Raw genomic sequence first — 23,842 nt, 5'->3', positions numbered from 1 at the left:
CCTATGTAATGAAGCCTCCACAAACCCTGAAAGGATGAATTTGGAGAGCTTCCAGGTTGGCGAACACATTGATTTTCTGGGAGAGTGGCACCTGGAGAGGGCACGGAAGCTCTGTGCCCTTTCCCCCATACCGCACCATGTGCATCTCTTCCATCGGTCTGTTTCTGAGTTAAATCCTTTTCTAATAAACCAGAGATCTAGTAAGCGCAATCTTTCTTTGTGTTCTGCATTGCTCTAGTCAATTAATTGACACCAAGGCAAGATTTGATGGAAACTTCGATCTATTGCCTGTTGGCTAGAAACCCAGGTGATAACCTGGAGTTGAGACTACTATCTGAAGTTGGGGGAGGGGCAGACTTGTAGAACAGAGCCCTTCACTACCTTGTGGGATCTGATGCTCTCTCCAGGTAGTGTCAGGGTTGAGTTGAATTGTAGGACACCCTGCTGGTGTCCCAGAATTCCTTGGTGCTGTGAGACACCTGCCCTTCCTGACACATTGGAATTGGGTCCAGAACCTTTAGGATCCCTACTGAGGTGGCTCCTGCTTCTCTCTGCTTTTGGATCCATTTTGGAGGGAAACCTTTTCAGTGTCTGGGGCATGCTTTTCTCCTTTAGTGTTTCAAGGAGGACAAAAGCCTTTTTTCACTTGTTTTCCTCAGCAAAGTGGAGAGACCGATGCTTTCACAAAGAACTACTCTGTCTAGGGCCACCTGCCTCAGCAAATGGAATCTCTGCTCACCATTGGCTCTTCACAGAGCGGGTTTGGCAGAACCTAAGCTGTCTGCACCTTCAAGGCAAGGGAAATTGGAAGGGTAGCTTCTTTCTATTCTACCTTATCATGAAGGGACTAAAAAGATTTTGAACAACCATCAATGACAAGTGTCCATACATGCTGTTGCTTAGTTGCTAAGTCATGTGCGACTCTTTTGTGACCCCATGGACCCCATGGCTCCTCTGTCCATGGGATTTCCCAGGCAAGAAGACTGGAATGGGTTGCCATTTCCTTCTCCAGGGGATCTTCCCAACCCAGGGATTGAACCTGCATCTCCTGCATTGGCAGGTGGATTCTTCACCACCGAGTCACCGGGGAGCCTGTCCATACACAGACAACCATGATTCACCTTCTAATATCAGTGTGGAGTCCTTCTCTCATTGCTTTCTGTGTCTAATTAATGTTGATGATTTAATTTCTGTGCTCTCCTAGTCTCTCTCATCCCAGTAAGGCAGCTTTCCCAGCTGAATGTTCTGCTCTCTCTCATAGGGAGTTAACTATAATCTAGTGGTCAAAGGTCCAGGCTCTGAGGTTAGGCTACCTGGAACTTAATTCTGCCTCTGCAAGTTACTAGCTGTTTAATATTTAACAAGTTACTCAGTTTCTCTGCACTTCAATTAATTATACTACTGACTGGATTGGGTGGCTGAGAGGATGACATGAAATACCACGGGAAAGAATACAGCCCATTTCCAGGTGCATGTTGTGTGCTTAATAAGTGATAGACACTAATACAATCAGTATCACTGTGTTTCCAATCTGAGGAGTATTGCTAATTCTCTATTTGTAGAGCAGAGAAAAATGATTTCACCGCTGCTCAGTGAAATAGCTAGCTTTTCCTTCTGGTAAATTCCCAGCCCCGCCCTTTCCTCCCAGGGCCCCTTTAATGACTCACCCCTCAGGTATTCTCACTCCTCTCTCCCAGACAAGTGTCCAGAGGGAGCAGTTGAGGAAGTCAGTTGTGTCCCTGCCTGTGGTCTAGGGGAGGACTTGAATCCCGGGTCACAAGCTTCTCAACTGTCAGGTTGCCTAAGGTTGAGGAGGTCACGTGGTTGACCCAAAGATGGGCTTTGGGCCCCAAGCAGCTGCTTTTGGTGCTCCCCCGCCACACATTCTCAGGCCCCCTTTGATCTGAGCTGTGCCCACGGTGGATATGCCCCCCGCCCCCCTCAACCGGCCTCCATCCTGCCAGCACCTCATCCAAAAGGCCTGTCTCAATTTTTCTCTCTCAGTTGACAGAATTGTGGTGAGAGGAGAGGAGAGTTAATGCCTTGGGGGCAACCCTCATGGTGGAGGACATGGGTCAGTGCCCCAGTCTCCTGTCTTTCAAAGGGTCAATTCTCTTTTTTCTTTTTTCTTTATGGATCCATTGACTGTAGCCCACCACGCTCCTCTGTCCATGGAAATTCCCAGGCAAGAATACTGGAGTGGGTGGCCATTTCCTTCTCCAGAGGATCTTCCCGACCCAGGGATTGAACCCATGTCTCATGTGTCTCCTGCATTGCAGGCAGAATCTTTTACCGCGGAGCCATTGGGGAAGGCCCTTATCATCTAAAAAATTAATAAATAAACTTATTGTTTTGCTGTGCTGGGTCTTTGTTGCTGCTCCGGCTTCTCTCTAGTTGCGGTCTGTGGGCTTCTCAATGTGGTGGCTTCTCTTGTTGCAGAGCATGGGCTCTGGGTGCGCAGGCTCAGTAGTTCCAGCATGAGGGCTCTTTAGGTGAGGCTTCAGGCTCTCCAGCGCAGGCCCAATAGTTGTGGCTCAGGGCTTAGTTGCTCTGTGGCATGTGGGATCTTCCGGGATCATGGATAGACCTGTGTCTCCTGCATTGGCAGGCAGACCCTCCACTACTGAGTCACCAGGAGAGCCCCAAAGGGTCAATTCTGAGCTATGCCCTATTACTCTTCAGAGCATCTCTGACAGGACTGAGCTCCACAACAGTAGCTAGCTCAATAGATGGCTTTTCGGGGCATCATCTCCTTCCCTGACTCACATTTTCTACTCCATCTCTCTGACCCTTGGGACCACCCTCCGGAAGTCTCATGTTTTGGCCTCAGACGGTGTTTTCAGGGGAACACAATCCCAGCCCTCTGCCATGTTTCCTCCTCATTGTTTATCCTCTGGATGTCTTTGTGTCTAGGATCCCTCCCTGTCTGGAAGGGAAGAGGGCAAAAGTGGGAACAGAAATGAATCTAACTCCTTTGGAAATGGGAAATCATGTTTTATGTACCTACAGCTTTCTCATCTGTTATCTCACTCAAATTTTAGCAACAAACCTGTGAGGCAGATTATTATTAGCCCCATTTTATGGATGAAGAAAATGAGAAGCTGTGAGAGTTTAAGTAAACAGTCTAAGGTCATACAAAAACTTTAAAAAGGCAGGTCTATGCTCTTTCATCCATGGGGTCAAAAAGAATCAGACACTGAGCAACTGAACTGAACTGATGCTCTTTCAGCTGCTTTCTTTTATGGGTGAGATCCTCTGAAAGAATCCTCTGGAAGCTGGACTTTGAATCAATCAAGTAAGTTTATCAGTTTTTCTTTCTTTCTTTTTTTTTATTTCATCCTCTGGCATGTGGGATCTTAGTTTCCTGACCAAGGATTGAACCCATGTCTCCTGCACTGGAAGCTTGGATTCTTAACCACTGGACCATCAGGGAAGTTCCTATCAACTTTTTTAAGTTAAATATTTTAACAGCATTATTTAAGTAGAGTTGACATTCAATATATTGCCCATATTTAAGGTGTACAATGTAATGAGTTTTGACATACTTATGTGCCCGTGAAACCATCAGCACAATTAAGATAGTGAACATATGTATCACATCTGAAACTTCCCTCTAATCTTTGCCTCTGCCTTTCTATGCTATTTTCCCTTTCCTGGCAACCACTAATCTGCTTTCTGTCACTTTAGATTGGTTTGCCTTTTCTATTTTCTATTAATATAAATGGGATCACATAGCATGTTTTCTTTTCTTATCTGATCTCTTTCACTTAATGTGATTATTTTGAGGTTCACCTATGCTGTTGTGTGTATAAATGGTTTCGGGCTTCCCAGGTGGCACTAGTGGTAAAGAACTCACCTGCCAGTGCAGGAGACATAAGAGACACGGGTTTGATCCCTACATTGGGAAGATCCCCTAGAGGTGGGCATGGTAACCCACTCCAGTTTTCTTGCCTGGAGAATCCCATGGATTGAGGAGCCTGGTAGGCTACAGTCCAAAGGGTCACAAAGGATTGGGCATGACTGAAGTGATAGCATGCATGCATAGTTTATTCCTTTTTATTGCTGAGTAGTATTCTGTTGTACCACAATTTCTTCATCAGGTCATCTGTTCATGGACAATGCTTTTTGGCTCTTACAAATGTACATGTCATGTACAAGTCTTTGTATAGGCCTATGTTTTCAGTTCTCTCAGGTGAATATCTACGAGTGGAATGTTCAGTCACATGATAGGTATATTTAACTTTTGAAGAAACTTCTAAACATCTTGTCAGTGTGGTTGTATCACTTTACACTCCTACCAGCGATGCGTGAGCCTGTGCTCACAGGGGATTGTCCACCACAGACAGTCCCAAACAGACCTACACCAAGACATATTACAATAAAAGTTTCAAAAATTAAAAGTAAAGAGAAGATCCTAAAGGCAGCAAGAAAAAGAAAAAGGTTTAATAGCAAGGTAACCCTCCTAAGACTGTCAGCTGATTTCTCTACAGAAACTGCAGGGCAGAAGGGAGTAGAAAAATATATTCAAAAGTCTTAAAAGGGAAAAATCTACATCCTAGAATACTCTACCCAGTAAGATTATCATTTATAATAGGAGAAATAAGTAATTTCTCAGATGAGCAAAAACTAAAAGAATACAGCAATACTAAACTTACCCTAAAAGAAATAGCGAAAGGTCTTTTCTATATAGAAAAGAAGCAAGAAGATATAGGAAGAAATAAATCATAATTGGAAAGTAAATCACTTAAATTAGCCAGTATAGAGATCAAAGGGAAAAAAACACCTATTTGTGAAAGTGATGATAAAAAAAAAAAAAGGAACAGCAAAAGGGTTAAACAGGAAAATGTGGGGAAAAAAAAGGACATCAAAATCATAAAATGTGGGAAAAGAGAGTAAGAACATGCAGATTCTTCTTTTTTTTTTCAGAATGTGTTTGGGCCTCAAACAAGCAAAAACTAAAAGAATACAGCAATACTAAAGGCTGTATCAGCCTAAAGCAAACAGGTAGGTAGGGGCTAACATACTTGAAAAACAGGGCAGCCACAAATAAAAAACATACAATAGATTCACAAATGCCAAAAAGAAGAGAAAACAAGCATGAAATAAAAGGAAATTATCAAACCACAAAAAGAAGCAAAAGAAGAAACAAAGAATCAACTGGAAAACAAAGTTTAAAATGGCAATAAATACATATGTATCAACAATTACCTTAAATTCAATGGACTGAATGCTCCAATCAAAAGACATGGAGTGGCAGACTGGATTAAAATTAAAAAAACACGAATCTACCATATGCTGTCTATAGGAGGCACACCTTTGGGCAAAGGACACACACAGGATGAAGTGAAGGAACAGGAAAAGATATTTCATGCAAATGAAAGTGACAGGAAAGTGGTAGTTATAATACTCATACAAGACAAAATAGACTTTAAAGCAAAAGGTATAAAGAAAAATAAAGAAGGACAATATATAATGATAAAAGGACCAATCAAGAAGAGGATTTTATTAATACACTCATCGATATAGGAGCACCCAAGTACATACACAAATGCTAACAGACATAAAGGGAGAAATTGATGGGAATACAGTAGTAGAAGATTTTAACATCAAAGGACACATTTTCTAAACAGAAAATCAATCAGGCAACAGAGATCCTTAAATGATACAATAGAACAGTTAGACTTAATTGATGTTTTCAGGACATTACACCCCCACGCCCACCCCCCAAATCACTTTCTTCTCAAGTCCACATGGAACATTCTCTAGGACTGACCACATACTAGGGCACAAAACCAACTTCAATAAATTTAAGAGTATAGAAACTATTTCAAGCATCTTCTCTGACCGCAATGGACTAAAACTAGAAATCAACCACAAGAAGCGAAAGGACAAAAAAGCCCAATTACATGAAGACTAAACAACATGCTACTAAAAAAACAAAGGATTAACAAGGAAATTAAAAAATACCTTGAGACAAATGAGAATCAAAATGCATACAAAATATATGAGATGCAGCAAAAGCAGTTCTTAGAGGGAAATTCATAGTGATACAGGCCTTCCTTAAAAAAAAAAATGAGAAAAATCTCAAGTAAACAACCTAACCTACCACCTAAAAGAATTATAAAAAGAAGAAAAAACAAGACATAAAGTCAGCAGAAGGAAGGAAATAATAAAAATCAGGGAGGAAATAAATAAAATAGAGATTAAAAAAACAATAGAAAAAAATCAATAAAATCAAGAGCTGGTTCTTTGAAAGGGTAAACAAAACTGACAAACCTCTGGCCAGACTCAACAAGGAGAAAGGAGAGAGAACCAAAATAAATAAAATAAGAAATGAAAAAGGAGAAATTGCAACTGGTACTACAGAAATTAAAACAAACAAACAACAAAAAAGAACAATTATATGCCAACAAATCTGACAACCTAGAAGAAATGGACAGCTTTCTAGAAACATATAGTCCAACCAAAACTGAATCAAGGAGAAACAGATAATTTGAACACACCAATCACTAGAAGAGAAGTAGAATCTGGAACTTAAAAACTCCCTACAGGGACTTCCCTGATGGTCCAGTGGTTGAGTCCATGCAGGGGCTGTGAGTTTGATCCCTGGTGGGGGTACTAAGATCCTATATGCCATCTGGCATAGCCAAAAAACAAAACAAAACAAAAACTCCCTACAAACAAAAGTCCAGGACCAGATGACTTCACAGGTGAATTCTACCAAACATACAAAGAAGACCATATACTGATTCTTCTCAAACTCTCCCAAAAGATTGAAGAGTTGGGAATACTTCCAAAAACATTTTATGAAGCTACTCTCACACTGATAACCAAAATTAAAGATACTATCAAAACAGAAAATTGCAGGCCTATATCTTTGACAAATATAGATGCAAAAATTCTTAACAAAATATTACCAAACAGACTCCAACAATACATAAAAATGATCATATACTATGACCAAGAGAGATTCAACCCAAGTTCATAAGTGAAGAAAGCGAAAGTGAAAGTCGCTCAGTTGTGTCCAACTCTGTGACCCCATGGACTATACAGTCCATGGAATTCTCCAGGCCAGAATACTGGAGTGGGTAGCCGTTCCCTTCTCCAGGGCATCTTCCTAACCCAGGGATCAAACCCAGGTCTCCCACATTGCAGGCAGATTCTTTACCAGCTGAGCCACCCGGGAAGCCCCAAGTTCATAAGGATTCTCCTTTTCTCTTAGTTCTGCTATCTCTCCTGTCAAAATGTTCCTCTTTTGCTTAAGTTACAGGGAGCCATATTCTGTTGCTTCCAACCAACCATCTCTTATGGATAGAATTGTTTTGTTACATTGCCTGAATTATTGGTTATTGTTAAACATTTTTATTAGTTTATAACTTTCACCTTTATATTTTATCTCCCAATTACATAATATGTAGCTGGAAGGAACCACTAAGTATCAGGGTGGTTTGTTAAACAGCATTTGCTCAGGCTTGAGGTCCAGGATCTAAGTGATGAGATCTGGGCCCTTGTGCCTGAGCTTGGTGCTGTAATGGGATGAGACTTTAAGATCTTATGGGGAGAGGATGAATGTGGGAGGAATGTGGATTGTTATGACCAAATGGTGACAGATTTAATTTTCTAAAGAAGACCATATGTATGTGTTTAGTGCATTCTACATGCTCTTCTTCCAATATAACCGATACTTCTTCTACCCAGAGGTGGGGGGTTTATGTTCTCATCCCTTGATTCTGGCCAGGGGCTTGTGACTCAAGACTAGGACATGGGCTTCCCTAATGGCTCAGTGGTAAAGAACCTGCTTGCCAATGCAGGAGACATGGGTTCAATCCCAATCCCTGATCTGGGAAGATCCCACATGCCACAAAGCGACTAAGCCTATGTGCCACAACTGTTAAGCCTGTGCTCTAGAGCTGGGAGCCTCAACTACTGAGCCCACATGTCAAAACTACTGAAGCTAGAGTACCTAAGAACCCTTGCTCTGCAATAACAGAAGCCACTGCAATGAGAAACCTGTGCCCTACAACTAGAGAAAAGCCTGCACAGAAATGAAGACTAAGCACAGCCAACAATAAATAAATAAATGAAAAAAATTATATATATAAAAAAAGACTAGGTCATGAAAAGAATGTAGTGCCTACCTGAAGCATGCTCTCAAAGCTGCTGTTTGGTAAGGAAGCCCAAGCCACACCGAACAGTCATATGCATGTGGTGCAACCAGTTGTTCTGGCTAGTTTCATGCAGCGGTCAATGTCAATAGCTAGACATGTGACCGCTACAGCTCCTAGCCTTCAAGTCTCTCACCAGACGTTGTGGAGCAGATAAGGAGCCTTCATCACTAGTGAATTTCTTACTCATGGAAACTATGCGAGATAACAAATGATCATTGTGGTTTGAAGGCACCCAGTTTTGAAAGTGATTTGTTATACAGAAATAGAAACTATTACAGTAAAAATGTGAAGTGTTTGTATTTAAAACTTTTCAGTGAAGGAGGCACCTGAAAGCTGTTAGCTTCAAGGAGAAACAAAACCATATTGCAATTTTTGGAACTTACTGTGAAATGGGATTGTTAATGAATTGTGCCAATCTTTTCCTTAGATTTTTTTCTATTGGTGTCTGTGAAAAATATTTTTAAATTAAAATATTTAGTCATAAAAAGGAATGAATACTGGTATGTACTACCAGTGGATGAACTTTGAAAACATTAGGCTAAGTGGAGGCAAATTTATAGGGACATAAAGTGAATTAGTGGTTTCCAGGGAGAAAGGGAAGGGGGAAATCAGGAGTAACTGCTAGTGGGTATGGCACTTTTTTTGGGGGGTTATGAAAATAGCCTGGACTTAGATATGGTGATGGTTGCACAGCCTTGTAAATATACTAAAACCTACTGAGTTGTATATTCCAAAAGAGTGGATTTTATGGTATATGGATTATATCTCAAAAAATTAAGACTATTAAAGTTTTCTTTGATCAGCCATAAGTGAGATCAACAAATCTGGCTATACTGTCTATATGTGAAGATCAATTTTGACAAAATCATTGACAAATTTGCAAAAATTAAGACAGAAGTTGTAACATTATAATTCATTCTTATGACAGACCAATATGTAAGTGTATGTTTTCCCTTTATATTTAAAATAAAAATTATATGCATAAAATTACAATTATTAATCTGTTGCTTTTTTCTGTCTTGTACTGCCATATATATATATATATGTAGATAATCTGTAACTATATGGCATGTATATCTATATCTATATGACATATATATAGATATATTTATTTGCCTTGTTAAACATATGAGCATATAAAGTCAATAAAAGAAAATTATTATTTTCCAATTTGTCTGGCTATTATTGTTTCATACATGATTAATACTGAAAATCATATAGATAGGGTTTAAAAATTATATGCTTCAGTTATCAAATGTGTGAAGTATGTCATTGATGTTAATACTGTTATTGAGAGTCTAAGAAAAAATCAAGGTCTACACTGGAATGGCAATGAAGGGAATGCAAAGGAAGGAGATAGATAAGTAAGTACAGATAGATAGATACTCTGTGAATAAAACAGTTCTGTACAGTTAGGGGGAAAGGAAGAAGGAGATGTCAAGTATGAAATGTATCTCTAACCTGATAATACCCAACAATTCTTGGAGGCTCGGTCTATAAATACAGGCACCCAATGCCTAGAAATGCCTCTAAACACAGAAGTTCCTCAATACATATTTTTTGTGTGAATTAAAGATTAGATAGGACACATCTTCCATCCATCTTTTTACTCCAGCTATTACTATGGCAACCAATAGCTTGCCCCTGTCACCTGAGAGTACCAGCTTGCAGGTATAGCTCCTATCTTTTTCGCCTCTTGCTCGGGGGCGTCTTTGCTGCAGCACTGTGGAATACCTACCGTTTTCTGACACTTGTGTAAAGCTGGAAGAGTGAGGGAATTAACAGTTAAAGGGGAACTTTTGACCACTGGGGGTGAGGGTGAGTAGACGAATATCCTGTCTCTGGAATCACATTCTGTATGGCTCCACAGAAAGTGCTGGGACAATGTTCCAGTTGTTCGAGGTGGCCACCAGCTCCACATCACTTGTTTGGATGGCTTTTCCGCTTTCCCATTTCACTCTTCCCAGTTCCCCATTTTTGTCCCCTGTGGTTGCTCTCCACAATAACCTACCTGCATCATCTCATTCTTTTTTAAGGGTTTGATTTTCGGCGGTGGGGGAAGGCCACTCTAAGACAGATTCCTACATAAAATGTGGTATAGTAGAATTAGCACTGGACAAGGACCCAGAAAACCTGGGTTCCAGACCTAGCTTTCTCACCAATCTCAAATGAAGAGGAGTGTTTTTATTACTATTTTCAGATGTACATGTACTGACAGGAAAAGATCTCCAAGTCATTTGTTAACTGAGGGGGAAAAAAAAAGCAAGTCAAGAAAAATGCTTGCAACATGGTCTGACATACACAAAAAGGGCAGGCATGCGTGTGTGCAAGCTCAGTCGCTAAGCTGTGTCTGACTCTTTGGAACCCCAGGGTCTGTAGCCCTCCAGGCAACTCTGTCCATGGGATTTTCCAGGCAAGAATACTGGAGCGAGTTGTCACTTCCTCCTCCTCCTTCCCAACCTTGGGATACAACCGGGGTCTCCTGTGCCTCCTGCATTGACAGGAGGATTCTTTATCACTGAGCCACCTGAGAAGCCCAGCCATATGTACCATATACAGGTTAATAAACTTAGACAAAATGGTGGGGGATCACAGCTTACTATATATTTTTGCATGGCTTGAATCCTTTACAAGGAGACTGTATTTTGTGTAATTTAGAAACAACAACAACAAGAAAAGTCCGCTTCCAAGGCCGTTGAGTCACGCTTGTGAAAGTGGAGAGCGGAAGTCAACGCTCCACGAACACACGGTGAGAAAGAGGAGCTGTGCTCAGATGTGCGAGCTAGGGGATCGGGGACCAAGGCCGGGCGGTCGAGAGACCGGACTCGCGGGAGGGAGGGCGGCTGGGTCTTTGTGGTCGCCAGGGGGCAGATGTGCGGAGCAACCCAAACCTACAACTACCCACTTTTCCCCGGGCAGGACTTCGCAGAAATTATAAATTCCATCCCTTAGCTGCAGTTCAGACAGATCCGAGGGTTTTCAGAGTCGAGGGGAGCCCCCCCTCCTCTGCCCCACGAGGAAAGCTTGGCGCTCTGAGCAGTCTGCAGGCTTGTTCATACCACATTTACGCGCAACAACTCTTTTCTCCGCCCGCACCACACCTCCCGGCCCCCACCCGCAGAGGGGAAATTGAGTCACTGGAAGGCGAGGCCAGAGTCTCCAGGGGAATGTGCGCCAACGCCAGTCCTCAGGGCCTTCCAGATGCTGGGAGGAGGGGGAGGGACCTCAGGAAAATACACAGAGTGGGGTGAGGGCGGGGGGAGCGGCTGGCTGGGCAGGAGCTGAGCCAGACACATGGAGAAACGCTGCCCAGGATCAAAGGAAATATGACATTTGAAAAGAATGCGCACGTCTGCTAGTGCTGCGGAGCAGGGGGCGGGGGGGCCGCGGGGTGCGTAGGCGGCGTGTCGGGGATGGTGAGCTAGAGCAGGGGCAGGGTCTCTACCCCTTCCCGCCTTGCCTCGGCTTCCCACGGCCCTCGGTCAGCCTCTTAGGTGCGGGTTGGCAGTCCGTCTCAGGATGCTCCTCACTCTCTCTCTCCTTGGGTCTCTCCTTTCTTTATTTCCATGATGAAGCTGGAAGGGAAATGTAACCTGAGGCGACAAACCAAAGCGGGAAACCAAAGAAAGGAAAAAAAAAAAAAAAAAAAAATCAAACCAGGCCACCTCCCCGCTCGGCCTCGGAACATTCTTCTCTCCCCGCCGGCCTGGCTTCTTCTCCCCGCCCCTCCGGCGTCGCGGTCCTGGGCTCGCCGCCGGGGCAGCTCCGCACGTCACTGGGGTCCCCCGGGGCTGGGGGGTCCCCAGGGCGGGCCGGAGGGAGGGCGGGAGGGGAGGGGGGCGGGCAGTCGCCTCGGCCGCAGCGGAGTTCGGGCCGGCCGGGCCAGCCCTCCCCTGCGCCCTGGCCCCGCTGAGCCTGTTTCTCATTAGAGTAGCGGGCGCGGTCCCCGCCCGGCTCCCGAGTGTTTGTAAACGTCTGAGCCTAGGGCCGTCGCTTAACCCCTTCGGTGCGGGGCCCGAGCTCAGCTGCGGGCTGGGCCCTCAGCTGGAGGTCTTTAGGTTAAAGGTAGCTGCGGCCTGCTGATAGGTTTGTAGCCTAAGGTCTGCGTAGGGGGAATGGTACCAACACCCATGCACCCACCCTAACCGACAGGCATCTGAATAACTAATTTCGACTTAAATCCCTCCCGCACAACAGGACCCCAATATGCCTGTCCTTTCTAGGAACTCCAGTCCGAGTCTTTCTTCCTTCTCCCGCCCAGGTGACAGGTGTCCAACCCAGGGGCCCACCCGGTCTTAGGACTGCTGGGCGCCAGTAAACCTGGCCAGGATTATCAGGAGAGCTGGAGCGGGATGCCAGCGGAACCGAGATTCATTCCCGACTAAGATTCTAGGGAGGAGAGAGCCGGCTTCCCTTGGAGGCTAGTTAATGGCCCCTCCGGGTGGCTGGGACTAGGACAGCAGTAAAGTCCGGCCTGGATTGTCGCCCATCAGGAGTCATGGACCTTTGAACAGTGCCTCAAGACCAATAACTCTTCTTCACTTTTGGGGGACAGGGAGAGATGGACCGGTGGAGGGGCTGGTTCGGCCAGGCAAAGGCTTCCTTCCAGAAGGCTTAGGCGGGGCGGCCTCAGGCTAGGGACTTCAAAGGAATGGCCTTCTCCACTTCAGAGCAGCCTGGAGCCATTCTGCACCCCAGAGCCTGGTTGCCCTTAGACAAGGGAAAGGGGATAAAATGTGGTGCTTCCTTGCTAGTTGCTGGCTGGCTGCACAACTCTTCAGAAAGGGTCTTCCGTGGGCCCTCTACACTGTGGGCCCAGGATGTGGCCCCTTTAAGGCATTCGAACCCAGAGCCCTCGAATTCAGACTAAGTTGGGGATTGCGGTGGGACTGCGCCCTGCGGGAAATGATTGTCACCACTGAGGGCCAATAGGCATCATTATGGTCCTACCAACGCTGGAGAGACCGTTTTCCAATTCAGTTTTGTTCTTTTTTTTTTTTTTTTTTTTTGAGGGGGAGGGACTGGAGAGAGGACCGAGGGAGGGAGACGGGGAGGCTTGCGGGAGGGAGGGGGCACAAGGGGCGCGTGGTTTTCCCATCTCATCCCTGGAGGAGGGGCTGGAGCATCCCCGGCAGCCAATCAGAGACAGGTTGGGGGGGCACTTTGAAGAAGTTTGGGGAAAAAAGTTTGGAAAAGTTTCTATAATAACGAGGGGGCGTCCGGAGGGAGGCGTCAGCGGCGGAGGAGGGGGCGTCTCAGAGAAGGGAGGGAGGGAGTCGCCGGTCAAGACACTGCAGCCTCCTGAGATCCCCCCTCCCGCCCAGACCGGGACCTGGGGGCTCCGGCCGGACCCATGGGGGCAGCGAGCTGCGAGGATGAGGAGCTGGAGTTTAAGCTGGTGTTCGGGGAGGAAAAGGAGGCCCCCCCGCTGGGCGCGGGTGGGGCGGGGGAAGGTCAGTGCGGGGCTGGGAAGGAGTCTGGGGCTCCGTGAGGGAAGGGGGCGGGTGTCCTGAGTCTGGGGGCTTCAGGGGAGAGAGCCTGGGGTGAGAGATGAGGGGGTCAGAGGTTGCGGGGAGTCGCGGGGCTCGGGGGGATCTGCAGACGTGAGGCTGGGGGCCCGGCACCACTTTCTCCTTTTTAGGTCGTGACTGGGGTGGGGGTGGGGGTGCCGTTGGCTGCGCGCCGCCTCTCGGCAGGGCCGACTGTCACTGGGATGCGGGGCGGGCGGGAACACGGTCCTGAGAGCCCAGGGCGCCGCCAGGGAAAGGGGACATTACGCTCTGGAGCTTGCCCCTCGGGGACGGAGCTCTGGGCCCGCAGACGGGACGCCGAGGGCTGGGGGCGCTCTCAGGCCCCGCCAGGGCGCCCCTCCCCCTCCCCCGTCTGGCCGCAATGAGAGGCAGATGGCTGGGATTGAGCCGGGGGCGGCGGCCGCCGCTCGCACGGAATCCGCGCAGCCCGCGCCCCCGCCCCCCCGCGCCTCCCCGGGCCGGCGCGCAGCACCCCCTTCGCTGCACCCCCGCCCCCGGATTGGGGGGAGTGAGGGAGGAGCCACCTTCCCTCGTCATCACAGCCCTGGAGCCCCCCTTCCCCTGGCCACCGTTGCGATGGCAACTGGGGCTCCTGCCAGCGCCGTTTGGGGGTTTGGGAACCGCTGCTAATTGGGTTCATGTGTGAGTCGCCCCCAGCCCAGCCCAATGCTTCCCTAAACACGCCTCCAAACCCAGCTCCAGCCCCTCTCGACCCGCCTTGAGACCCGCCCCCTGTCTGGTACCCCAGGTCCCAGGGCCAGAGCCCTGAGGTTCTCTGAGTAGGAAAAGGTCCGGCACTTCTGGATCTATCTTCTCCACCTTCCCAAGTCCAACTCTGCTTTTGTCTCTGTGGCTCTGAAGGGCATTTCAGAGACCTCTCTTTGCTGAGGCGGGGGTAGCATACTGGCCAGGGGTGGCTGCCCACTCCAGGAACCTAGACATCTCACCTGCCTCTTTCTCTCCCCGCCTTTTGTGTCATCCCTGTCTCTGTCTCCTTCCCTTTCCACAGAACTGGACTCAGAGGACACCCCACCATGCTGCCGTCTGGCCCTGGGGGAGCCCCCTCCCTATGGCGCTGCTCCCATTGGCATTCCCCGGCCTCCACCCCCTCGGCCTGGCATGCACTCCCCACCACCCCGCCCGGCCCCCTCACCTGGCACTTGGGAGAGCCAGCCAGCCCGGTCAGTGAGGCTGGGGGGGCCAGGAGGGAGCTCCGGGGGGGCTGGGGGAGGCCGTGTTCTTGAGTGCCCCAGCATCCGCATCACCTCTATCTCTCCCACTCCCGACCCACCAGCTGCGCTGGAGGACAACCCAGATCCTTGGGGGGAAGGCTCCCCCAGGGACTACCCCCCACCGGAAGGCTTTGGAGGCTACCGAGAGGCAGGGGGGCAGGGTGGGGGCCCGTTCTTCAGTCCGAGCCCGGGCAGCAGCAGCCTGTCCTCCTGGAGCTTCTTCTCGGATGCCTCGGACGAGGCAGCCTTGTATGCGGCCTGTGACGAGGTGGAGTCTGAGCTAAATGAGGCAGCCTCCCGGTTTGGCCTGGGCTCCCCACTGCCCTCACCCCGGGCCTCCCCAAGGCCGTGGACCCCCGATGACCCCTGGAGCCTGTATGGTCCGAGTCCTGGAGGCCGGGGGCCAGAGGATAGCTGGCTACTCCTCAGCGCTCCTGGGCCCACCCCAGCCTCCCCACGACCTGCCTCTCCATGTGGCAAGAGGCGCTATTCCAGCTCCGGAACCCCATCTTCGGCCTCCCCAGCTCTGTCCCGCCGAGGCAGCCTAGGGGAGGAGGGGCCTGAACCACCTCCACCACCCCCCTTGCCTCTGGTCCGGGACCCTGGCTCCCCTGGCCCCTTTGACTATGTGGGAGCCCCATCAGCCGAAAGCATCCCCCAGAAGACCCGGAGGACTTCCAGCGAGCAGGCGGTGGCTCTGTCTCGGTCTGAGGAGCCTGCCCCATGCAATGGGAAGCTGCCCTCGGGAGCAGAGGAGGCCGGGGCTCCTCCTGGGGGTCCTCGGAAGGAGGCGGCTGGCATGGACTACCTGGCGGTGCCTTCTCCACTGGCGTGGTCCAAGGCCCGGATCGGGGGACACAGCCCCATCTTCAGGTGAGGGTTGTGCCTGAAATCACCACTGTCTCCAGCCATCCCACCCAGGGAGTAGGAGGGTCAAGGGATGAATTTGGAAAACGTCCTAGGGCACAGAAGAGAGACTCTACTACCAGCTTGACTGCTGCCATTCACTCAGTTTTAGGAAGAATTTTTTAACAGGCATCTCCTTTGGACAGATGATTTGCCGAAGGTCAGTCACTCCCTGTATATTAGAAAAAGCCCCTGGAGCCCTAGAAGGACCACCTAGGTAAAGGAGGAATTCCTCTAGGCGTCCTCCACTCTCAGCTCTGTGCTGGATCCTGGGCTGGAATTCTGCCCTGCAATGGGCAGCAGGAAGTCCCCTTTCTCTAACTCAATTCCTTGGCCCTGACTTGTGGCTTAAAAGTATATCTGCAAAATTTAGATGAAGTAGCATGTGTTTGCAAGTCAAAGAATTCATGTTCAAACAAGCAGTTCTTACTGCCCTTCTACACTTCTCACCCTCAAAGAACCGTGTCTATTTCTATAATCCTAAATCTTGGATGTCAGATTGAGCTGGTTTCATCCAGAAAAATTTCCTGGGGGAAAGAAACTTTAACACCCATTCCTCTGGGTTCCTGTAGGGCAGGGTTTCTCAGCCTCAGCACTCCTGATACTTTGAGCAGAATAATTCTTTGTTGTGTCGGTTGAGCTGGACATTGTAGAATGTTTAGCAGCATCCTGGCCTCTATCCACTCTCCTAGTTGTAACAACTTTTTAGTTGTTTCCAAACATTGCCGAGTATCACCTGCGGGCACTTACCAGTTGAGATCCCCTGGCGCAGAGTGTCTGGGTGCTCACTACAGGGAAGTTGCACATCTGTATCCCCAGCTCTCTGGAACCCACCTGTCCAGCTCCAACTAGTGGAAAGTGTGCTGGCCTGGGAAGGGATGCGATCAGGCCCTGCTCTGTTAGTTGCTGGCTTGCTTAGCCCACTATGTTCTACTTGAAATGTGAGATCTTAGCTCCTGATCACTAGACCAGGAATGGAACCTGTGCCTCCTGCAGTGAAAGCTTAGAATCCTAACCACTGGACCACCAGGGAATTCCCTGAATTTGTGCTTCTTTATTTGACTCTTGCCATCTAGGAACCCCATCTTGGGGTTCCTCTGTATCCAGGGGAACCCTTGCCCCACCCCCACCAGACCCAGTGTTCAGAGCTGGGAAGAAGGGAGTCTCACTCCTGGTGTCCCCCACCCCCCTATCTCGAGGGCCTCTGAGAGGCCTGTCCCATAGTGCCCCTGATTATAGGCTTGTGGACCGTTTTACTTCTGCTCTGACTTCCTTTCTCTCAAACCCACCCCGCCCCTTCCTCCCTCACACCCCTGGGAGTTGGGACCCAGGGTTGCCCTGACTCAGGTCTGAGGCTGCAGGTGATCAGTGCTTCTCTGTGTCTCTCTCCAGGACCTCTGCCCTACCCCCACTCGACTGGCCTTTGCCCAGCCAGTATGAGCAGCTGGAGCTGAGGATCGAGGTACAGCCCAGAGCCCACCACCGGGCCCACTATGAGACAGAGGGCAGCCGGGGAGCTGTCAAAGCAGCCCCTGGTGGTCACCCTGTAGTGAAGGTAAGTGGTAGAAGCCAGGCCTGATAGCCTGTCTCTTCTCCAGTCCCAGATCCCTGCAGATGGGCCGCAGCTGTGCAGACCCATGGCACTGCCCTTTCCCACACTCCCTCTCAGCAATGACCCTGCAGGCGGCCTGGGGGAGGGACTAGTGCTGGGGAGGAAGGGTGCACTTCAGGGACCCGGATGTACTTTCTACTCTTCTGTGCCTCCACCCCCACTCCATTCATCCCATGGGACACCAGCCTCCTGTCTACTCTGGAAAATGGTGGGCTGCCAGATGTGGGGGAGGGGTTAGGCTGAGGCCAAAGTTCACTGGGAGTTAGGTTGTCTCTGTCCAGTTGGGCCAGTCTCTCTTGGAAGATTTTCCCCTTCACCCAGCCCAGTTTGGGCCTCATTCCAAGAATAACACTGTGAACTCCAGGCCACGTTTTCTCCCCAGCTGGTGGAGAGTTGGTGCCCAATCCCCCCGGGAATCCCTTCCAGGATGTCCTTTATCTTTCACTCCTCTGGAGTGGTGGGGGGTGGGGGGACTGAAAACTTGGGGGTGGGTGAAGGATGAGACAGGGGAAATTTCAGCCGGGTGGCCTCCGTCTCCCTCTGCCAGCTCCTGGGCTACAGCGAGAAGCCCCTGACCCTGCAGATGTTCATCGGCACGGCGGACGAGAGGAACCTGCGGCCCCACGCTTTCTATCAGGTGCACCGCATCACCGGCAAGATGGTGGCCACGGCCAGCTACGAAGCCGTAGTCAGCGGCACCAAGGTGCTGGAGATGACCCTGCTCCCTGAGAACAACATGGCAGCCAAGTAGGTTCTCACTCCATCTCCTTCTGGTCTCCGGGCTTTAGGACTAGCCTTTTCCATGGGGTTTAAGCTAGGCCAACTCTTCCTCTCCCCAGAGGAGTTAGACATCATCCCTAGGAGGTGTCAGGCCCTCTTACTATCTAGAGGAGGACTTTGGGGGTGGGGAGCACTCTGGGTTAAAACAGCCACCCCCATAATCTCCCAGAGAAGGTCATTTAGGGCTTTGGATGGAGGATGGGGACTCCCTTCTTGGGAGGCATCCCCTTCTGGCCTCAGATGGGAGGGCTTGCCTTCCGTTCTTTGGCTTCAGCATTGACTGTGCCGGAATCCTGAAGCTGCGGAATTCAGATATTGAACTGCGGAAGGGCGAGACGGACATTGGGCGCAAGAACACACGCGTGCGGCTGGTGTTCCGAGTACACGTGCCCCAAGGCAGCGGGAAGGTTGTCTCGGTGCAGACAGCATCGGTACCCATCGAGTGCTGTGAGCAAAGAGGCCCTGTGCCATCCTTCTGTCTCTGGCTAACTTCTTGTCCGTGTGTCTGTCTGCCCATGGCCTCCGCAGTGTGCCGTGCCTGGCTGGTCCCCTAAGGGACCCAGCCTTTATTTCTATTGTGGGTGGGCTGGGGGAAGTGTTCTATTTTACCCCGGCTGCAGATTCGGCCCCTAGGCTGGACCAGAGCAACCCTAGCCTCCATCTGCCCCTGGGCAGCCCCTTGGCCTCTCTCTCCACCCAGGAGGGGTTCCTTACCTGGCCTGTGTGACCCCAGGAAGACTGTTGTTTTTCTTGTGTGTCCGCCACTGAGGAGGGCTCCTCCAGGCTCTGTGGCAGTTATCCTAGGCAGGGTGGGGGCGCAGGAGCCTGTCCTCTCCATAGCAGCCCAGCCAGGCCTTTCCTGCACTGCTCTGCAGCCCAGCGATCAGCTCAGGAGCTGCCCCAGGTGGAGGCCTACAGCCCCAGTGCCTGCTCTGTCAGGGGAGGGGAGGAGCTCGTGCTGACTGGCTCCAACTTCCTGCCAGACTCCAAGGTGGTGTTCATCGAGAGGGGCCCTGGTGAGTACCCATTCTGGGAGGGAGAGCTTGGAACGGGGAGGGTGAACAGTCTCTGCACTAGCAAGTGGAGCCTCAATTTCCTTATCTGTAAAATGGAACGGAAAGATGCCCTTCCTCTTGCACTGCTTCCCCTGCATATGACAGCCATCTGAAATGCTCAAGATGGTGAATAAATGTAAGAAATACACATTCTTTTTATTAAAGATGAGTCAGCTGTGAGCTAATTTACCCTCATGTGGACAGGGAAGATGAGAAAGGAAGAGGGGACTATACCCTGAGCCCTATGGGACTCATAGCCCTATACTATGGGACTATGGGACTATAGCCCTCAGGGACTATACCCGTAGCCCTCAGGGACTATGCCAGACCCTGAGCCCCTCCTGAGTTTCCGGACTGGCAGCACAGCTATGATGACAAGAGCCTGTGAGGCATCCAGCATAGAGCTGCAGGGGTGAGAAGGGAAGACTGAGGGGCCCAGGTACACCCCCCAGCCTGAGGCTCAGCTCGCCCCTAACCCTGCCTGCTCAGAGCCCCAGCCCCTGCCTTTAAGTTTAGCACCGTAGGACCATATCAGAGCAGAGTCAGAGGTTCTGGGTCCTGAGACTTGGAGTCTTATTGACTCCCTTCAAGCTGAGACCCTTTCGTACCCTTGAACTTCTTTCCAGCTCTATCATGCGAGGGGATGATGTTTGGAGTTGGGTGGGAGGGCTCAGGAGTTTTTTATGGTCCCTGGATTGGTCCTGCCATTCCTCTTGGCTCAACTGATGGCTTGAGATCTTGGAGACAGTTGTAAACCCGGCCTGTTCCATTCGATTGAGTAAACAGGCAGTGGGCTGTTCCATTCGATTGAGTAAACAGGCTTTGTTAGGGCCTTCTGAGTGTGGCCTTAGCTCAGCAAGAGGGGAAATGGCAGTGGGCAGGGACTGTGGGGCTGGGCTGGAGCTCCCTGTTCTTTCTGCACAGATGGAAAGTTGCAATGGGAGGAGGAGGCCACGGTGAACCGGTTGCAGAGCAATGAGGTACCCGTGTTCCTAGGGTCTCCACCCTGGGGGTGGGAGAAGTCAGGAAATTCTCAGCTGACTCCCTTGCCTTGGGAGTGGACTCCAGAAGTGACCTGTTCTTTGCTAGAGGAGGCATCCTGGCCATTCTGGAAGCAGGGACACCTCTGGGGGATGAATTTTGCTCCTTCGCAAATGGAAAAAGCCAGGAGGTGGTGTTTGGGCTGAGCCTAGATCCCAGAGGGCTCCGTGCCTCATCCTCTGCTCCTCCCCAGGTGACTCTGACCCTGGCCGTCCCTGAGTACAGCAACAAGCGCGTGTCCCGGCCGGTCCAGGTCTACTTTTACGTCTCCAATGGGCGGAGGAAGCGCAGTCCTACCCAGAGTTTCAAGTTCCTGCCTGGTGCGTTCTGGTACAGCCTGTGGTGGCAGGGTGGGGATGTGGGGGCTAAGGCAGGGGCAGAGGGATGCAGTGCCCCATGGGGAGGGGCTAAGGGCTGGATGAAACCTGGGCTGGAGAGGTGGGGTCAGCGGGTATGTGGTGGGGAGACTGCCAGCCCTCTCACCAGCATGTCCTCCTGCTTCCCCTCCATCCAGTGATCTTCAAGGAGGAGCCTCTGCCGGATGCATCTCTCCGGGGCTTCCCCTCAGCATCGGGCCCCCCCTTTGGCTCTGACATGGACTTCTCACCACCCAGGCCCCCCTACCCCTCCTATCCCCATGAAGACCCTGCTTATGAAACTCCTTACCTGTCAGAAGGCTTCAGCTATGGCACGCCCCCTCTGTACCCCCAGACGGGGCCCCCACCATCCTACAGACCCGGCCTGCGGATGTTCCCTGAGACTGGGGGTGCCACAGGTTGTGCCCGCCCACCTCCAGTCTCTCTCCTTCCCCGGCCCTTCCCTAGTGACCCCTATGGAGGACGGGGCTCCCCCTTTCCCCTGGGGCTGCAGTTCCCTCCTCCCTCCCCCTTCCGGCCCCCGATGCCTTCATCCCCACCACTTGAAGGCCCCTTCCCTCCCCAGGGCAGTGTTCACCCCCCACCTGCTGAGGGATACAGTGAGGTAGGGCCAAGCTACGGCCCTGGGGAGGGGGCTCCGGAGCAGGAGAAATCCAGGGGTGGCTACGGCAGCGGCTTCCGAGACAGTGTCCCTATCCAGGGTATCACGCTGGAGGAAGGTGGGTGTGGGACCCAGGGCTGCGAGTGTGAGTGTGTGCAAGAGGTTGCTCTGCATGTTTACTGAGGGCTGGAGTTTGGCTTTCCAGAGACTGGGCCCTGATGGCCCCTCGGGGCCAGTTGGAGGGCCTCAGGAGGCAAGTGCCTGGTGCGTGTGGCCAGCTGACTCCGGTTAACTTAATTCTGAAGGGGGCAGGGAGTACCTGCCCCACCCTTCTGCCTAGGCCCTCGACTCCAGATCACAAAGACACAGGGCTAGAAGTACTTGCAAGACCATTCAATCTAGCTCCCTCAATTTGCAGATTCAGACACTGAGTTTCAGAGAGGGGCAGTGGTTTGCTGGTGTTCAGTCAAGTTTTCCCTTGTCTCACCTCCCCCCAAACATGGTGACTGTGGTCTTGAGTGGCGATGAGGACACTTATTTCTACTCTTCTTCTTCCCATCGGCTACACCCACTTCCGGCCCTGCTGACAGTGCGGGCTGAGCCAGCAGGAAGGGGCTGGCATGAGGGCCCGAGAGCCCACGTGGACAGAGTTGAGCAAGATTTGATTGAGAGCGGTTAGGACACAGTGGGGAAACTGAGGCCCAGTGGAAGAGAAGCCAGCCAGTGCAGGAGAAATCTAGAGGCATCCTAGAGGGAGGCCTGCCTGGAATGGATTGGGGGTCTCTGGAAAAGGAGGCGACCTGCCCTGCTCCCAGTCTCTCAACTGCCCCTCCTTTACAGTGAGTGAGATCATTGGCCGAGACCTGAGTGGCTTCCCTGCACCTCCTGGAGAAGAGCCTCCCGCCTGAACCATCGCCTGGCACCCTGCTCCCAGCCCTACCCACTTTCCCTTGTCCTGGGGTGGTGGTTCCAGAGGCTTGGGGGCCAATCTGGTTCCGTTTTCCCTAGCTCTCGCCTCCTCTCCCTTGCCCTCTCTCCCCTCCTCTAGCTGAGGTGTGGCCCCTGATCTGGTGCTGCCTTGAAGGGGTGGGAGCAGGAGAGTGTGGAGGACTGGGGTGGGGGTGGACTCTGGGTGGGGCCTGCACATGAGGACTGGAGGGTTGCCGGGAGCGAAGGCCCTGTCTAGACTGTGTACAGGCCTCGGCGTGGGGAGGCCCGGACAGGCTGATGGCTAATAAACTGCTCGCTGACTAGTGCTTCCGGCTCCAGAACTCTTTGGAGAGAGAGATATGGGGCAGCTTACTCTAGCCCTGGCTGGAGGAAGCTTAGAACCTGGTAAGGGGTGGGCTGTGGCTGGGAAGACCGCATCCCAGAGTCATGGTGCAGGGGGCTGGGGAGGGTTTGAAGGGTCCCAGAGGCTCCTTAGGGGGTTTCCTTGGTGGTGCAGTGGTAAAGAATCTGCCTGTCAATACAAGAGACACTGGTCTATCCCTGGGTTGAGAAGATCCCCTGGAGAAGGAAATGGCAACCCACTTCTATCTTCTTGCCTGGGAAATGCCGTGGACAGAGGAGCATGGCGGGCTCTAGTCCATAGGGTCACAAAGCATCAGACACAGCTTAGGGACTAAACAATACCAACAACAGAGCCTCCCCCTGACCCACCAGGGCAAGGTTGGGAGCGAGAGCTTGTAAACCTCTCCTCCCTGGGGATTCAGATTCCTTTAGGAGCTTTGGGAAAATCTGTGTATTTTCAAGTTACTTTCTCTTACTATCACTGAGATGATTCTGATTCATAGCCAGGGTCAGGAAACACCTGTCTAGTCCCTCTCCCTCATTTATCAAGGAGAGCTCAAAGGTTCAGAGAGGGAAATGGACTTGCCCTTTATAACACAGCTAATCAATAGCAGGTTGAACGCTACACTCCTGGGCTCCTGCCCCCAGCCCACCCTCAGATGTCCTAACCCATGGGGGTCAGGCCCCCGAAGCTTATTTCTCTGGAGCAGAGTAGGGGCTGAGGGAGGAATGGCCTGGGCCCATCCGTGCTCTGGATTCTGCCCTCTTCGGGGACTGTGAAGACATTTGGGAAAGATCCATGCTTCAGAGGTAGATTGAAGGAAGCTAAGCAGCTCCCTGGGAGCCCTGGCTTTGCCTGAACTCCGGCCGGCTCTATATGTGCAGCTATCACCACTGACAAGCCCAGCCTGGGAAAGCTGGATGGCCCCCTGTCTTCACAGCCTAGGGGGCCCAAGTCCCAGTGGGTTGGGGAGAGCCTGGCACACAGCAGGGGCCACGGCCCAGAGATATTCAGGTATTAGGAACTTGCCTTGCCTCAAGGCTGGTGGGGCCTCTCTGTGTCCAGTGTGTCCAGACAGGCTTGGCAAGTCCCCATGTATTCAGGAGTGGGTGTGACAGAAGCTGGCTCTGGAATGGAGGACAAGAGAACCAGGGTGACCTCTGGTCTGGTCATTGCTGATTTGCAATGAATTTGCTTTATCTTCCTGAACACAAACTGCTGCGAACCAGACTGACATCAGGTGAT

At 50.8% G+C, this 23,842-nt stretch overlaps 1 protein-coding gene and 1 long non-coding RNA gene across 2 annotated transcripts; one reads left to right on the top strand and one right to left on the bottom strand.

Annotated features, from left to right (window-relative positions):
- Nucleotides 1-10,330: 10,330 nt before the first annotated feature.
- Nucleotides 10,331-12,451, bottom strand: LOC133255767 (uncharacterized). Its single transcript, XR_009739043.1, has 2 exons — nt 11,834-12,451; nt 10,331-11,743 (listed from the first exon to the last, which is right to left on the bottom strand). It is a non-coding gene; the product is annotated as an uncharacterized LOC133255767 (long non-coding RNA).
- A 762-nt stretch (nt 12,452-13,213) lies between these two features.
- On the top strand, nt 13,214-22,559 carry NFATC4 (nuclear factor of activated T cells 4). Its single transcript, XM_061430320.1, has 11 exons — nt 13,214-13,317; nt 13,493-13,621; nt 14,709-15,804; nt 17,230-17,392; nt 17,997-18,196; nt 18,504-18,676; nt 19,105-19,245; nt 20,209-20,264; nt 20,519-20,645; nt 20,840-21,421; nt 22,144-22,559. The coding sequence occupies exons 2-11, from the start codon at nt 13,522-13,524 to the stop codon at nt 22,209-22,211; spliced, it is 2,706 nt and encodes a 901-aa protein (XP_061286304.1). The 5' UTR covers nt 13,214-13,317; nt 13,493-13,521; the 3' UTR covers nt 22,212-22,559.
- Nucleotides 22,560-23,842: the final 1,283 nt, after the last annotated feature.

The sequence above is a fragment of the Bos javanicus genome, chromosome 10 (assembly GCF_032452875.1).
Source record: "Bos javanicus breed banteng chromosome 10, ARS-OSU_banteng_1.0, whole genome shotgun sequence".
Taxonomy (NCBI): Eukaryota; Metazoa; Chordata; class Mammalia; order Artiodactyla; family Bovidae; genus Bos; species Bos javanicus.
This window is presented reverse-complemented; position numbering and strand designations above follow the sequence as displayed.